At 44.9% G+C, this 16,574-nt stretch overlaps 2 protein-coding genes across 4 annotated transcripts in view; one reads left to right on the top strand and one right to left on the bottom strand.

The window, feature by feature from the left end:
- Positions 1-16,574, top strand: part of TBC1D22A (TBC1 domain family member 22A) — a 417,738-nt gene that overhangs the window by 153,804 nt on the left and 247,360 nt on the right. For all 3 annotated transcript variants that reach the window (XM_050805877.1, XM_050805878.1, XM_050805879.1), the window contains one exon: positions 872-986. In XM_050805877.1, coding sequence (XP_050661834.1) covers positions 872-986 — 115 coding nt within the window. The remainder of the gene's footprint in view (positions 1-871; positions 987-16,574) is intronic.
- CERK (ceramide kinase) overlaps positions 1-16,574 on the bottom strand; it is a 461,681-nt gene that overhangs the window by 233,408 nt on the left and 211,699 nt on the right. The gene's annotated exons all lie outside the window — the stretch shown is intronic.

The raw sequence follows: 16,574 nt of genomic DNA, 5'->3' as shown, positions 1-16,574 counted from the left end.
CTGAGAGTATTGGAAGGGAGGAGGCCGGGATGACTCCTGCATGCCTGGCCTGGGTACCTGAATCCCTGCTAAGATTTTGTAAGTGATGGAAGATGTTTAAGTTTGTCTTCTTGAATGGTGATAACTTTTCAGAGGTTTAAAGAAACCTGTTTACTTAATGAGGGAAATTTAGAGCATCCATCCGCCCACCTGTCCATCCACTCATGCACCCACCTCCTCACTCATCCATGCCTCCCTCCCTGAGGAAGTCTCCACTGATAGGCCATGTGCTGTTGCACAGTGGCCCGTGGGGTGTGGAGGAGCAGAGAGCTTCTGCTGTGAGAGCCAGCGTAGGGACGGACTGAGCCAGGGGCTGGTGAAATGCTGCACATTGCTTGTGAGATAATAAATAGTTAAGATAATTCAAACTTGATTAAAAAAAAATTAAGGGCCATGCATGGTGGCTCACGCCTGTAATCCCAGCACTTTGGGAGGTTGAGGTGGGTGGATCACTTCAGGTCAGGAGTTCACAACCAGCCTGGCCAACATGGTGAAACCCTGTCTGTACCAAAAAATATGAAAATTAGCCGGGCGTGGTGGCTCGTGTCTATAGTCCCAGCTACTTGGAAGGCTGAGGTGGGAGGATCGCTTGAACCTGGAAGGCAGAGGTTGCAGTGAGCTGAGATGGCACCACTGCACTCCAGCCTGGGCGACAGAGTAACACCCTGTCTCAAAAAAAAAAAAAAAAAGCAATTGATTTTTGTTTATATTTGTATCTTAATATTAGGGACAATGAAAATATACAATATACATTTCAAGTAATGGATGCTTTCATTTTAAAGTTTCTGTCATGTTTACTTCATGCTTTACCACCTGTTCCATTTTCTTTCAGATTTTCGAAAGGATCTTGTTCATATGGGCGATCCGCCACCCTGCCAGTGGATACGTCCAGGGGATAAATGACCTCGTCACTCCTTTCTTTGTGGTCTTCATTTGTGAATACATAGGTAAGATTTCCCGCAAACTTAAACGTGAACTTCGGTGGACTTGCCGTGTGTTACTATGCATAATTATAACAATATTGAGAATTGCCACTAAGTTTAATGTTATTAATGATAGGGAATAGTAGAGAATAATAGTTTTCTCATCGACAGCAGCTTTCCAAAATGTCTTTAATCCGCATGCTCAACTACTGAAGACATTAAGTTGCAGTTGTAATGATTAATATCTTCTTTTTAACAATATTTGAAGATAGATAATATATTTGGGGAGTGTCGTTTATTCTAAAGGCCATCACAGTACTGACTTTAATGGTTTCAATCAATCAATCTGTCTCTTTATTTTGTTTATTTTGAGATGGAGTCTTGCTCTGTCACCCAGGCTGGAGTGTAGTGGCGTGAAATCGGCTCACTGCAACCTCCGCCCTCCGGGTTCAAGCGATTCTCCTACCTCAGCCTCCTGAGTAGCTGGGACTACAGGCATGCACCACCACTCCCAGCTAATTTTTGCATTTTTGGTAGAGACGAGGTTTCACCATGTTGGCCAGAATGGTCTCGAACTCCTGACCTCATGATCTTCCCACCTCGGCCTCCCAAAGTGCTGGGATTATAGGCATGAGCCACCATGCCCAGTTAGTGGTTTGAATTTAAGATTAAGGTGATAGAGCATCAGTCACATATTTTGCTTACAAGCTGAAAATCAAATCTTCTTTAATTGCGTTTCTGTGGCATTTCATCCCTTTTCTACTTTTGCTATACTAGTAACATTTGGTTTTATGAGAGTATTAATTACGTGTGAAATAGCTGGTTGAACAGTGGTTTCGGTTGGGCTGTGTTTTTATGCTGTTTCCCTTTAAGCACTGCATGGTTTTCCTTTATCACAATCAACTGTACTATAACTTAATCTGTTTTGAATATGTTTTTAAGTTAAAACCTCTGATAATAAAAGTGAGGATCTGCTTTTAAATTCATCTATGAATGAAAAATAAATAGGAAAGAGGGGACTTTACTGTTTACTCACAGCATTTTAATTTAAACCCGGTTTTGTCTTCCTGCAAGCCTTCTGGACTGGGCGCTTGCCTGTTTTTATTACATGGTGTTTTTAGCGTTTCCAGTTTGTGGTCGGCTTCAGATTCCCATCCTTGGTGTAATCTGGAGAGATGAGCTTTACCGGAGGACAGATTATCCTCTAAGGATGAGGACATATCCATGGAGTGAATTTTATTGCAACCCCTCTGAGACTTTGTTTCCCTTTATGATTTCATAGGAGGTTGTCTCATTGCTAAGCAACTAATGAGAGCTGCCGCGCCTCACTCCCTAATCATCTCTTAAGTAGGGGAGAGGCCGCTCCTGAGGGTGCTTTGCTTTTCTGCCTCTTACCCCTCATTTGCCAGATAATGAAAATGCTCTTAATGCTCCTAGAACAGTAGGACCTCTGTCAGTAGACTTCAGAGTTGTTAATTGAAAGGAGAAGTTCAACTGAGATGTGATTAGAGAATTGATATTCCGTGTTAAATAGACCATTTAATTAATGTGGTAAATAAGTTTGTTTTAACTACTTTACCACCAACTTCTGTTGTAAGACCCAAGCGATTCTTGATGCATTTGCCTGATTATCTGCAAGACAGGACGAAGGGGCATGACCACGGTCTTCATTGTCCGGAAGAAAGAAAGACTGCAGAAAATGGAATTTGTGTCTTATGAGTGGTGTCTTCAGATGAGCTCAGAGACACTTTCCTTGTCTTCCTGCGTCCCTGTCCTTCCTGCGTCCCTATCTTTCCTGCACCCCTGTCACACACGCAGGCGCATGCACGCACGTATGCACACATCAGAACACAACCACACATTGTGTGAGTATACAGTGTCACTTTCTTTTTTTTTTTTTTTTTTGAGACGGAGTCTCGCTCTGTCCCCGGGCTGGAGTGCAGTGGCCGGATCTCAGCTCACTGCAAGCTCCGCCTCCCGGGTTCACGCCATTCTCCTGCCTCAGCCTCCCGAGTAGCCGGGACTACAGGCGCCCGCCACCTCGCCCGGCTAGTTTTTTGTATTTTTTAGTAGAGACGGGGTTTCACCGTGTTAGCCAGGATGGTCTCGATCTCCTGACCTCGTGATCCGCCCGTCTCGGCCTCCCAAAGTGCTGGGATTACAGGCTTGAGCCACCGCGCCCGGCCTACAGTGTCACTTTCAAACATCTGTGTAAAACATATCATTTATTTCTGTTGGTCAGCTATTAAGTGGACGTATAAAAATGTTTGGGCCGGGCACGGCGGCTCATGCCTGTAATCCCAGCACTTAGGGAGGCTGAGGAGGATGGATCACGAGGTCAGGAGATCGAGACCATCCTGGCTAACAGGGTGAAACCTCATCTCTACTAAAAATACAAAAAATTAGCTGGATGTGGTGGCACGTGCCTGTAGTTCCAGCTTCTTGGGAGGCTGAGGCAGGAGAATTGCTTGAGACTGGGAGGCGAAGGTTGCGGTGAGCCCAGATGGTGCCACTGCACTCCAGCCTGGGCGATAGAGTGAGACTCCATCTCAAAAAAAAAAAAAGAAAAAGTTTGGTCCCAGATTTCACATGTGATTATTGCATTTGTAGTCCTTTTTAGGTCTTGCTTCCTAGGTTTGGGGAATGTTCATTAGTATAGTCCAAGTCCATCTTTTGGTATGTTGTAAAGAAGCGTTTAACTTGCATGGTGTGCTGTCCAGCTTCCTTATGGGGCTGAAGTTTTGTCATTCACGCAGCCCTTCATGGAGCCCTGCCCTGCTGCTGGGTCTGGTGCAGAGCGCTGGGGTGGGGATATGACTTCCGTTCAATGCGGCCAGTATTGACAGAGCATCTCCTGGCCCTGTGCTGTGGGAGCTGGGCAGGAGAACAAGGAAAGCCTGATCCCTGCCCTCTCGGAGCTTGTGGTTGTAGCACGGAAGACAGATTTTAGATGAGTAATTTAAAGTCTTAATTAAAGTAATTAACATTCACATTATCAAGAGGAAGCCTGGGCTGCTGTGAGGACCTGTCCCCTTTTAGGGGTCAGGGGAGGCCTCCAGGGTGAGGTGACGTTTTAGCCATGTCTCACAGGATGAGGAGGAGCTAGGTTGAGGCTGGGCATTCAGAGAGGGCAGCAGGAGGGCTGGCCTGGAATCCAAGGCACAGTGACAAGTAGTGGCACTGGGAGGAAGGGCAGGGCAACTTGGGCTGCGGTGCTCAGAAGGAGAAGCTTGGGGTCGAGTCTCAGGGCGTGCAAAACCCCCAGCTACTGTGCTCAGGTTCTCCTCTTTGAACATTCACTCTGGCAGCTGCATGGATGAGATTGGAGGGTTTCTGGGGAAGCTCACAGACCAGGGACCTGCAGCCTCCAGCACCGGCAGAGGCACGGGTCCCCTCCAGAGAGGCTGTTCTGGTTTGCTGAACTCTTAGTTTGCTGAGTCTTCAAGCCAGTAAACCTCAGACGCTCTGCTTAGTGAAGATCTTCAAGATTGACTGTTCCTTCCGAGAGTAGAACCTGGTAATGGGATTCTGTGCTTTCGACACCTAGCACCCGCCAGTCCTTGGGCCTCAGCGGTCAGGTTGTCACGTGACCGCTTGTACACCTTTGGTGCAGCTGCCTGTAGCACTAGCCCGGGCGTGGCTACCTCCTGAGAGCTGCAGCTGGCCTGGTTCTGGCGGTGAGCTTGTGTTGTTACTTGGATATTCCTCTTTCTTTGAAGTACAGGACAGAATCCCAGTTAATCAAAGGTTTAAGAAATCCCCAGGGTGTGGGATTTCTCCAGGGGCTTTCAGACAACAGCAGACAGATCTGTGACGCCTTAGTGGGAACTGGGCTCTTTCTGGGGACATGTGTTCGCCATGTGTCCATAACCTTTAAAGATCCACAGCTCCTGGCCTGCCGCATGCTCCCACTGGTTCCACAGGACGTGGGGAATCCTGGAGCGTGGCACAGGTCCTGAGTAGGAACAGCTCTTCGGGAGTGGCTCCTTGTTCTGGCTGTCAGTGGGAGGTTCCGACGCTGCACATGCTGGTACTCAGAGCCCTCTCAGTGTTACGTTCTTTGACTTGGAAAGAAGGATGTGGTCGGCTTCAGATTCCCATCCTTTCTGTAATCTGGAGAGATGAGCTTTACCCGAGGACAGATTATCCTCCTAGGATAAGGACATATCCATGTAGTGAATTTTATTGCAACCCCTCTGACACTTCGTTTCCATTTATGATTTCTTAGGAGGTTGTCTCATTGCTAAGCAACTAATGAGAGCTGCGGTGGTTGAGGTTGACACACAGGACCTGGTCTGAAGGCAGACCAGTCAACTAGGTGAACTGCTTCCCAGCACAGGAGGGAATGTTCGTCTTCAGCAGGAGGCCGGCCAGCACGTCAGAGTCAGAGGAACAGTTTGTAGTGGGGGAGCCATGCTCAAGCTGTGTGGAGGTGTGCTCAGGGGGTCAGGGTTCCATGGGTCTCCGTGGGTGCCAGGACATTGCCAGCCTGAGTCAGGAATACATGGTATGCATCCCAGGTCTCCTCCTGGAGCTCGCCAGCATTTGGGAAGGGCAGTTTGGTCCTGCTGTTGATGGATGCAGAGTCTGTAAATGCATATTTAGCGCATGTACTTGCACACACACATGCTATGCACACAGGTGTGCAGGCTTCTGCACACAGACACACACAACCACACAGACACAAACCCGCTTGCACACTCCTCACTAGTGCTAACCTCAACCTCTCCAAGCATATGGGGAACAAATCTGTAACTAACCTTTGTTTGAGTGGCACCCGCCAGTCTCGCTCAGCCCCTGGAGGAGCCTGTCATTTAGAGAAAGAGGTCAAGCCATCTTTCACGACCTCAGAGGCAGGAGCAGCAGCGTGCAAAGCATGTGAAGATCATGAAGTCCAGTGAATACAGCCGGTTAGACATCACTGAAGCTTGGGGAGAAAACCCTACCAGTGAAAATGAAATGAGAGGGTATAATTTGATTGGAGAGATCGATCACGGAAAAGTTCTCTATGCCAGGAAGGTTTTGCAGCTCGTAAGTTTCGGAGGTTGAAGCCTTAGGGAGTGGGGAAGAAACTAGAGGCGCATAGTGATAAATTTGCTGAAGCTCGAGTGTGCCCGTTCCAGTTCAGAGCCGAGCGTGGGTGCTTGTTGTTGCAGATTGCGTCCTTGACCCACGGGGCGGGTAGAGTATGGAGGAGAGTCCGGGTAGCACACTCGCTGGAGACGACACTCAGCTAGGAACGGGCAGAAGACCCACTTTTTAGTCTAATCTTTTGGAAGTGAAAGGAAACAGCAAGGCACGTTGTACTTTGGACTTACTTCAGGCCATGGAAGAAGGCAGGTCTAGGATGAGAATAACACAGGGTCCAGGGCATCTTAGAGTTTATAACAGCAAAGGAGCGACACCTGGTCTAGAGACACTGAGGGGCACAGGAGTGGGCCCAGACCAGAGGCCAGCAGAGGCAGGAGACTCGCTGAGGGAGGACTGGGCCTGAGAGGAGGCCCTGGTCCTGGATGTCAAATAGGCTGCCGTGAGGGCACCAAAGTGGCTTGATGTGAGTGGAGGGGAGTGTGAACAAGAAGGACAAATCCAGTGGCCTCCTAGATTCCTGGCTCTGTGAGGGATGTGGTGCCGTTTTCTAGGATGAGACGTGGAGTAGAAAGAGCAGGTGGAGGAGGCGGGATGGGGTTCTGATTTAGGATGTGCCGAGTGTGCTCTGTCGGCAGTGATCAAGTAGAAGAGTCTACTTCTCTTCCCGGATGTTGGGATCCGGGCCTTGGCAGGAGATCTGCAGTGGAGGTTAGTCTGGAAATTGTTGGTCCGGAAATGGCTGCCGACAGTCACGGCTGTGGGTGTGTGTGTCTGGGGAGAGTGGAGTGCAGCGGGTCACAGGATCCCGTGGCTCTCTGATGTGTCAGGGGTCTCCAAGGTGTGACTGTGACTCGAGCTGGCAGTGGGGCTGTCCCACAGGGAGGTTGATGGCGCTCTCCCATGCAGGAGTCTGGGCATTGAGAATCCAGGTGGCTCCTGCTGCTGAGGGCCGCCATCAGGATCTGTGAAGGATGCAGTGCCGCTCTGGGGTCTGACCGCCGGGGTCCAGAACCAGGCGCTGCCCCTGAAGAGCTGCAGACAGCCTTGGTGCCTTAGTGATCTCTGCAATGGATGCAAAATGGAGATCATAATGGCACCAGTCTCTTTGGTTGGCGTGAAGACTGAGTGAGGCAAAACCAGCTTAGAGCCAGGTGTGGAACGCAGCAGGTGATCATTGTACTGTCACTTTCCTTGTCGCTGCCTGTGACTTTCCTCTGCTTAAAATGGTGGTCGCGCCTCCACTAGGTCCCTGTCCTAGGTTTGGAGAGAGGGAGATGGTGCAGGGTGCAGGGCGCAGGGCTGGGGCCAAAGCATGCATCAGCTGAGCCCATGCGTTTTCGGAAGCTTTCCCGGAACACACACAATGACGTCCTCCATCGGCCACACCCTTGCCACCCACCAGCCATTGGGGGCCTGGAGAAGATGTGGGTGGAGACAGGAGGCAAGGAAGAGGGTGTGTGCGTGCATGCAGGCTGCCAGACCAGTGTGTGCCCCCGGGAGAGCTATGGCGGTGTGGTAAGGAAATGGAGAGGAAGTGGTGTCAGAGGTAGGACAAAGGCCAGGCCTGAGGTATCACAGAAATCAAGGGAGGGGACAACTTCAGGAAGCAGGGAGTGGTCAGCAGAGCCTACAGGGATGGAGACCGAAAATTGGTCAAAGCATTTGATAGTGGGGATCTTGCTAGCGACCTGCCAAAAATGGGCTGAAGAATGGTGGCAAGCAAACTGTCACGTCAGCTCCCCGCCCTCCCTCAGAAATGGGGGCCTGAATGCTTCTGTGCTGGGGGAAGATTGCACTCAGTGGACCACAGCCTCTTGCAACTTCATTTTAAATAATTTTTTATGATGGAAAGTTTCAAACACAAAGTCAACAAAATTGTCGGAAGAACCCGCGCGCCTGTCATCTGACTCCAGCAGCCACCAGCAGTCACCGTTCTCCTTCCTTCTGTCCCCCACCCACTCCTGACCTCCATCCAACTGCACTTACTACTGCTGTTTAAAAACAGCTTTATTGAGATTCAGTTTAGAAACCATAACTTTTACCCACTTAGAGTGTAAAGTTGAAAGATTTTTAGAATATTTGGAGGAGTGTAACCATCAGCACATTTGATTTTAGAATATTTTCATCATCCCCAAAAGAAATCCCGTACCCGTTGGCAGTCCCTCCCCATCCTTCCCTCTTCTCCTATCCACTAGCCCCAGGGAGCCTCTCATCTGCGTTTTGTGTCTGTGGATTTGCCTCTCTGGATGTTTCACTTGAGTGGAATTATACGTGCCTGGCTTCCTCCACTCAGCCTGATGCTTTCAAGGTTCATCCACGCAGTGTGAATCAGTACTTCCTTCATTCTGCAGCCAGGTAACGGCCCCTGGTGCGGACGCAGCACGTGTGTTTTCCACTCATCCGTCTCGATGGACATTTGGATTGTTTTCATTTTTTGACTAATATCGTTTCCATTTTTGACTAATATTTTGACTAACAGGAATAACGTTGCTGTGAGTATTCAGGTATGAGTTTTCGTGTAGATGTGTGTTTCCATTTATCTTGGTATGTAACTGGGAGGGAGAATTGCTGGGTCACGTGGTGACTCTGTGTTTAACCTTTTGAGTTGCCTTTTGTTTGCCGGACTGCTTTCCACGTGGCGGCACCATTTTCCCTGCCCACAGCAGTGTGGGAGGAGCGTATGTTTCCTCTTCCCGCAGGAGCGTGTCCACGTCCTGGTGCGGTGTGGGAGGAGCGTAGTTCCCTCTTCCCGCAGGAGCGTGTCCACGTCCTGGTGCGGTGTGGGAGGAGTCCTCTTCCCGCAGGAGCGTGTCCACGTCCTGGTGCGGTGTGGGAGGAGCGTAGTTCCCTCTTCCCGCAGGAGCGTGTCCACGTCCTTGTCAACACTTGTTATTATCTTTTGCTTTTTTTTTTTTTATTTTTGTAGACTTTACTGAACCTTATATTAATTTAAAGAGATTAAGTTCTGCTTGTTACTCTCAAACTGTGATAACAACTCAGATAAGAAGGGATATTGACTATAGAAATTATTTGTAAAGACAAATAAATTCCCCAGTGCTGCTGTTTTCCCCATAACCCCGCACACCTGCAGTGTTGACAGCCTTCGTGCCCAGTGCCACATTCGCTGTCATAAGAGGGAACTGGGGACTGTGTCTCATGCGTGTGTCATGCTTTGCACAGAGAAGCTCAGTGGATTGGAGAAACTCTGTTGAATTGGATCCCTACAGAAAGCTTCTGTGTTTACAGAGCACTTTGTTAATGTTTGTTGAAACATTGAAACAATATATAATTCTTATTTATTTTTTGAAGTTAATATTATGTTGTTTATTCATTTAGTTTTTTGAGATGGAGTCTTGCTCCGTTGCCCAGGCTGGGATTACAGGCATGAGCCACTCATGACTGAGTGAGCATGATCTCAGCTCACTGTGGCCTCCGTCTCCTGGGTTCAAGTGATTCTCCTGCCTCAGCCTCCCGAGTGGCTGGGATTACAGGTGCGTGTCACCACGCCCAGCTAATTTTTGTATTTTTCGTAGAGATGGGGTTTTACCATGTTGGCCAGGCTGGTCTCGAGCTCCTGACCTCAAGTGATCCACCTGCCTCGGCCTCCCAAAGTGCTGGGATTACAGGCATGAGCCACTGTGCCCGGTCACTATGTTATTTTTTTAACTTTAAGGTTCAAGGGTACATGTACAGGTTTTTTATATAGGTAAATTGTGAGTCACAGGGGTTTGGTGTACCTATTATTCAGTTACCCAGGTAATAAGCGTATACCCGATAGGTAGTTTCTTGATTCTCACCCTTCTACCACTCTCCACCCTCAGGCAGGCCCTGGTGTCTATTGTTTGCTTCGTTGGTTCCATGTGTACTCAATATTTAGCTCCCACTTATAAGTGAGAACATGCAGTAGTTGGTTTTCTGTGCCTGCATTGGTTCTTTTAGGGTAATGGCCTCTACCTCCACCCATGTTGCTGCAAAGGACATGATCTTGTTCTTTTTTATTGCTGAATAGTATTCCATGGTGTATATGTACCACATTTTCTTTATCCAGTCCACCACTGATGGACATTTAGATTGATGCCGTATTTTTCGCACTGTAAATAGTGCTGTGATGAATATACCCGTGTATGTGTCTTTATGGTGGGATGATTGAGATTCCTTTGGGTGTAAACCCAATAATGGGATTGCTGAGTTGAACAGCAGTTCTGTTTTAAGTTATTAGAGAAATCCCCAAACTGCTTTGCACCGTGGCTGAACTATTTACATTCTTACTAGCGGTGTAAAAGCGTTTCCTTTTGTCCACAGCCTCCACAGCATCTGTTATTTTTGACTTTTCAGTAACAGTCTTTCTGACTGGTGTGTGATGGTGTCTCATTGTGGTTTTGATTTGCATCTCTCTAATGATTAGTGATGAGCATTTTTGGTATGCTTGTTGGCCACGTATATGTCTTTTTTTGAAAAGTGTCTGTGTCCTTGGCCTACTTTTTAATGGGGTTGTGTTTTGCTTGTTAAGTTCCTTATAGGTTCTGACCTATAGATATTAGACCTTTGTTGGATGCATAAATTTGTAAATATTTTCTCCTGTAAGTTGTATGTTTACTCTGTTGATAGTTTCTTTTGCTGTGTAGAAGCTCTTTAGTGTAATTAAGTCCCATTTGTTAATTTTTGTTTTTGTTGCAATTGCTTTTGCCATCTTGGTCATGAAATCTTTGCCAGGGTCTGTGTCCAGAGTGGTATTTCCTTACGTTATCTTCCAGGGTATTTACAGTTTTAGATTTTACACTTAAGTCTTTAATCTATCTTGAGTTGATTTTGGTATAACAAAGGGTACTAGTTTCAGTTTCAGTCTTCTGTGTATGGCTAACCAGTTATCCCAGCACCGTTTATTGAATAGGGAGTCCTTTCCCCATTGGTTGTTTTTGTCGACTTTGTGGAAGATCAGATGGCTGTAAATGTGTGGCTTTATTTCTGTTCCATTGGTCTATGGGTCTGTTTTTCTTAGTGTGCCATGTTACCAGTGCCATGCTGTTTCTGTCACTGTAGCCTTCAAGTATAGTTTCAAGTATACTCACAAGTATATTCACAAGTGTGAATATTGTGATGCCTCCAGCTTTGTTCTTTTTGCTTTGGATTGCTTTGGCTATTCAGGTTCCTTTTTTATTCCATGTGAATTTTAAAATAGTTTTTTTTCCTAATTCTGCAAAAAATGTCATTTATTGGTAGTTTAATAGGAATAGCACTGAGTTTGTAAATTGCTTTGGGCAGTGTGGTCATTTTAACGATAGTGATTCTTCCTATCCGTGAGCATAGAGTGGTTTTCCATTTGTATATTCATCTCTATTTTTTGAGCAGTGTTTCGTAATTCTCGTTATAGAGATCTTATATGTACCTGGTTAGCTGTATTCCTACGTGTTTTATTCTTTTTGTGGCTGTTGTAAATGGGATTGCATTCTTGATTTGGCTCTCAGCTTGGACATTGCATTCTTGATTTGGCTCTCAGCTTGGGTGTATAGAAATGCTACTGCTTTTTGTACATTGATTTTTGTATTCTAAAACTTCAGCTGTCAGATCTAGGAGCTTTTGGGCAGCGACTATGGGATTTTCTAGGTATAGAATCATATTGACTGCAAACAATTTGATTTTCTCTCTTCCTATGGGTTGCCTTTTATTTCTTTCTCTTGCCTGATTGCTTTGGCAAGGACTTCCAGTACTGTGTTGAATAGGAGTTTAGAGAGCGGGCATCCTTGTCTTGTTCCGGTTTTCAAGGGGAGTGCTTCCAGCTTTTGCCCATTCAGTGTGCTGTTGATTGTGGGTTTGTCATAATTGGCTCTTCCTATTTTGAAGTATGTTCCTTCAGTGTTACAAAGTAATGTAAAAGCATGGCTCTTAAATACTTAATAGAAACAGTATAGAGATACTGGAAGACATAGATAAGTTATGAAGGAAGCAGTTAAAATACTTGGCCATCCCACTGTTGAGAAGACTTATTGAAGCCTATCTCCTTGCTGTGCTGCCTCCCCTTTGATTAAGATCCTGTCTCCCCACACAGCCACACTGGGAGGGATGGAGAAGGGTCTGCCTACTTTCTCTGCTCCCAAGAGACCAGTGGCTATCTGCATGGGGAGACTCCTGGGCTCTACTTCAGTTCCTTGGGGGTGGTATCACGGTATCACCTCTGTGTGGCAAGCAGTGTGAGTCTGGGCCCTTCCCATCTCTTGCCCTGCCTGGGGCTGGGCCTCTAAGCTAGCCTGGGTCTCTTATCTAGGCTGCTAGGGTCCCAGTGTCTAGGTCTGGGCTGGGAGAAAGGAGGACTCATCCAGCCTGGAGCCTGAGCTGTGGTTCCAGCCCGTCCTTTGTGCCAGGGTGCCGGGCACTTGCCCGCTCAGTGCTCACTCAGGGGTTACTGTCCTGTGTGTGGCCACCAGGCAGCTGCCGTACCACTGCGCATAAGCAGCTGTTTTCTGTATTTCCTGTAAATCTTTTTTTCTATACATTGTATTTACATAGTCGAGTGCATATTATCCATAACATTTGTTTCACGTTTTTTCCCCATTTAACCTTATAATATAAGCTTTTCCTTGTATTAAGAAATCTTTATAAAAATGATTTCTATCTTCTGTACATAATACTCTATTGAGATCATGTAGCATAATTTCTGAAACCATCCAGTGTTGGTGAATTTTTTTTTGTTTTTCTTTCCTTTAGGCAGGGTGTAATTTTTAAGTAAAGCCCATACTTTTCAAACAGTGACTATCATATTACTTTTAAGTATGTTAAATTTGATTTTGAATTAAGGAGTATTATTCCATCACCTTGAATTCCACAGTTTAAGCAGAAAATTGTATTTTAGCTTAAACATGTTTAGCAGAGCAAGTAACAAAGAAGTATTTGCCCCCCTCCCCATCTTTGATGTCTCCATGCTATTTAAATGTAGAAACAATCTTGACTGAGTACTTTGGACTGATAACTCGGACTGACTGGTTGTTGGTTGTGCTGCAGGGGAGCAGTAGGACCACATTTTGGAAGGTGAAGAGTGTTTTACAATGGATTCTCACCATCAGGAGGTCTAATATCTAATTGACTTGATTCTCTTTGTTATTTTCCCTTAAATTACTCTTGAAAGCAAATGTGCAATGGGTTTGGAATAAACAGTGCATTTACTTAAGAACATTAAGAATATTTATTTTGCTGGGCATGGTGGCTCATGCCTATAATCCCAGCACTTTGGGAGGCCGAAGTGGGCGGATTACCTGAGGTTAGGAGTTCAAGACCAGCCTGACCAACATGGTGAAACCCCACCTCTACTAAAAATACAAAAATTAGCCGAGTGTGGTGGCGCGTGCCTGTAATCCCAGCTACTTGGGAGGCTGAGGCAGGATAATTGCTTGAACCCAGGAGGCGGAGGTTACAGTGAGCCAAGATCGTGCATTGCACTCCAGCCTGGGCAACAAGAGTGAAACTCCATCTCAAAAAATATTTTTTTATGTTCCTGTTTGTAAGTCAAATTCTTGAAGTATAGATTGTTCTTAAACATGTAGTTGCCCAGAGAGGACATTCTAGCATGTGGCTCCTGGAGCTGGAGGACTGCTAGAGTTGTGATTTGTGTGCAGTCGGGACGGCAGGTAAAATCCCCACAGCCAGTGGGACACATGAGAGGAATAACGCGGAGAACATGCTCGCAGCAGGTGGATTTTAGCAGCACAGTCATTCCTTTGCCTATTTCCATTATCAGAGTATTACTAGGGCTTTGAGTGACAGTGAGGGAAGGAAGAGCTGGTGCTAGTTTCTCATTGATAAGTTAGAGCTTTAGAATGATTTGTTTTAGCTTTCCGTTGTTTGCATTTAAATTTCACTTCACTCTACCTTGTTTTTCTGTGTTGTCTAAAGCAAGTCTACTGCCAAATACATCCTTTGCCTGACTTCCTTGAATGTTCCTCACAGCTTAGGTGCTTTTATGCTCCACAGTTAATCTCAGAAACAGTGCAAGGTGAAAACCAAAGCATCTGAGCATAGCACATTTTCTGTGGCAGTTCTAGGCCCACGTGAGACAAGCAGAGAGCTCCCTGGGGTTGCCCGTGGGTAGAATAGCAAAGTGGAGGTGGCTGGCTTTGCAGCCCCTGAACTGACAGTACAGGTGCCACATCATTCCATTGCCCGTGACTCATATATATTCATTTTTTTCTAGTTAAAAACATTGTGGAAATAATTAGGATAATGGACCTACTGTTTAAAAAATTGGAAAGTTTAATAATAATATGGCTTTGCCATCCCAGAAGCTGTCACTTGAACATTTGGCTAATTTTTCTCTGGCCTTTTACTCTGTAGGTTCTTTTCCATAGTAGCTATTATATTATGCATGCACATTTCAACATTGCTTTTTGCTTAGTATCTAACCATTTTCCAGTGTCATTCAACATTTTAAAAAAATATGTTTTTTAAAAGTAGAACATACTACTTTCAATAACGGCTAGAGAAACGAGACAAACCAGCAAGAAACTAGAAGAATAAACAACACAGAGGACCAGCTAGATCTAGTAGATATCCACATAACACTGCACCCAGCCGCAGCAGGATACAGGTTCCTCTCAGGTGCTTGTGGGGCATCCTCTTGAATAGACCATATGCTGGGCCATAAAACCAGACTTAATACTTTTGAGAAGATGGAGTTTATACAAAATGTGTTCTTTGACCACAGTGTCATTAAGTTAGAAGCCAGTTAACAGAAGGAAATTTGAAGAAAATGACAAATATGTAGACATTTTAGAACACACCCTAAATAACCAGTGGGTCAAAGACGAAATTGTAAGGGAAATTAGAAATTGCTGTGAGATGAAGAAAATGAAAACACAGTATATCAGCACTTACAGGATGCAGTTAAAGCAGTGATCCAAGAGAAATTTATAGTTGTAACAGACTATATTAAAAAAGACCTCAAATCATTAACTTTCCGTTTTCAGAAACTTAGAAGGGTAAAATAAAGCCAAAACAAACAGAAGGGAGAAAATAATGAAGACTAGAACAGAAATAAGTGAAACAGACTTGTAACTAGACTGACCAGAGAGAGAGAGAGAAAACTCAAGTTACTAAATTCGTGAGAAATTTTAGAAATACACAGCATTAAAGTAATACTATGAACAACTCTACAAACTAGGCAGTGTATATGAAACAAAGAAACTCCTAGAAACACACAAATTGCCAAAACTGACTATGCTGGTTAATTTTGTGCCAACTTGGCTGGGCTCTGGTGCCCTGTTGTTTGGTCCAACACCAGTCTATTTGTAGCTGCAGTGTAGATGTATTTTAGATGTGATTAACGTTTAAGTCGGTGGACTTTGAGTAAAGCGGATTACCCTCCACAGTGTAGGTGGGTCTCCTAATCTAATCAGGCCGTGAGCTCAAAGACTGAAGTTTCTTGAAGAAGTAGGAATTCTTCTCAAGACTGCATCGTGGGAAATCCTGGTTGAGTTCCTAGCCCGCTGGCCTACCCTACAGATTTCAGACTTGCCAATCCCTACAATTGTGTGAGCCAATTCCACAAAATAAGTCTCTCTTTGAGACTGAATTAATTATTAAGAATTTAAAATTAATAATGAACCAGTTTTCATCAATAATTTAAATAATGTTAAGTTAACTTGTTATTAATTCGTGTTATTGAAATAATAATTTCAAAAATCCACAAAGAAAATCGTAGGACTAGATGACTTTGCTTGTGAATTTGATCAAATGTTTAACAAAGAATTAACACTATTTCTTCAGAGACTCTTTCAAAAAATAGAAGAGGAGGAAACCCGTTTCACATCATTCTATGAAGCCAGTATTACTCTGAGACCAAAGCGAGATGAAGACATAACACGGAAAGAAAAATATAGAACAATATTCTTTATCACAATGGACTTAAAAATCCTCAGCAAAATCCTAACAAACTGAATCTAGCAACGTGTTGAAAGGATTAGGCATTATTACAAGTGGAATTTATTTCAGGAATGCTGGGATGGTTCAACATTTGAAAATCAATCCGTGTAATACACTGTATTAACAGAGTAAAGGACAAAAACTACACGGTCATCTCAGTTGATCTGGAGAAAGCATTTGACAAAATCCCACACCCTTTTATGAGAAAAATATTCAACAAACTAGGAATAGAAGAGAACTTCCTGTCTAATAAAGGCTTCCATGAAAATTCTATGACTAATATCATGCTTAGTTTAAAAGACAAAGTTTTTCCCCTAAGATCAGGAGTAAGATATGGATGTCTACCTTCTCCTCTTCTATTTTAGTATTGGTTCTAGCTAAGGCACTTAAGCCTGAAAATGAAACAAAAGTCATCCAGAATGGAAAAAAATAAAACTTATATTTGTAGATGACAAGATCTTGTACGTAGAAAATCCCTGAGGAATCCACTAGAACCCTATGAAAGCTTATAAACCAATTCAGGTTTGTAGGATGCAAGATTAAGATTAAAAAATCAGTTACATTTTTATGCACTTGCAATGAAATATTTAAAAATGGAACTGGGGGCCGGGC

This window comes from Macaca thibetana, chromosome 10, assembly GCF_024542745.1.
Source record: "Macaca thibetana thibetana isolate TM-01 chromosome 10, ASM2454274v1, whole genome shotgun sequence".
Taxonomy (NCBI): Eukaryota; Metazoa; Chordata; class Mammalia; order Primates; family Cercopithecidae; genus Macaca; species Macaca thibetana.
Note: the sequence above shows the minus strand (reverse complement) of the source record. Positions and strands in the feature narration are given on the sequence as shown.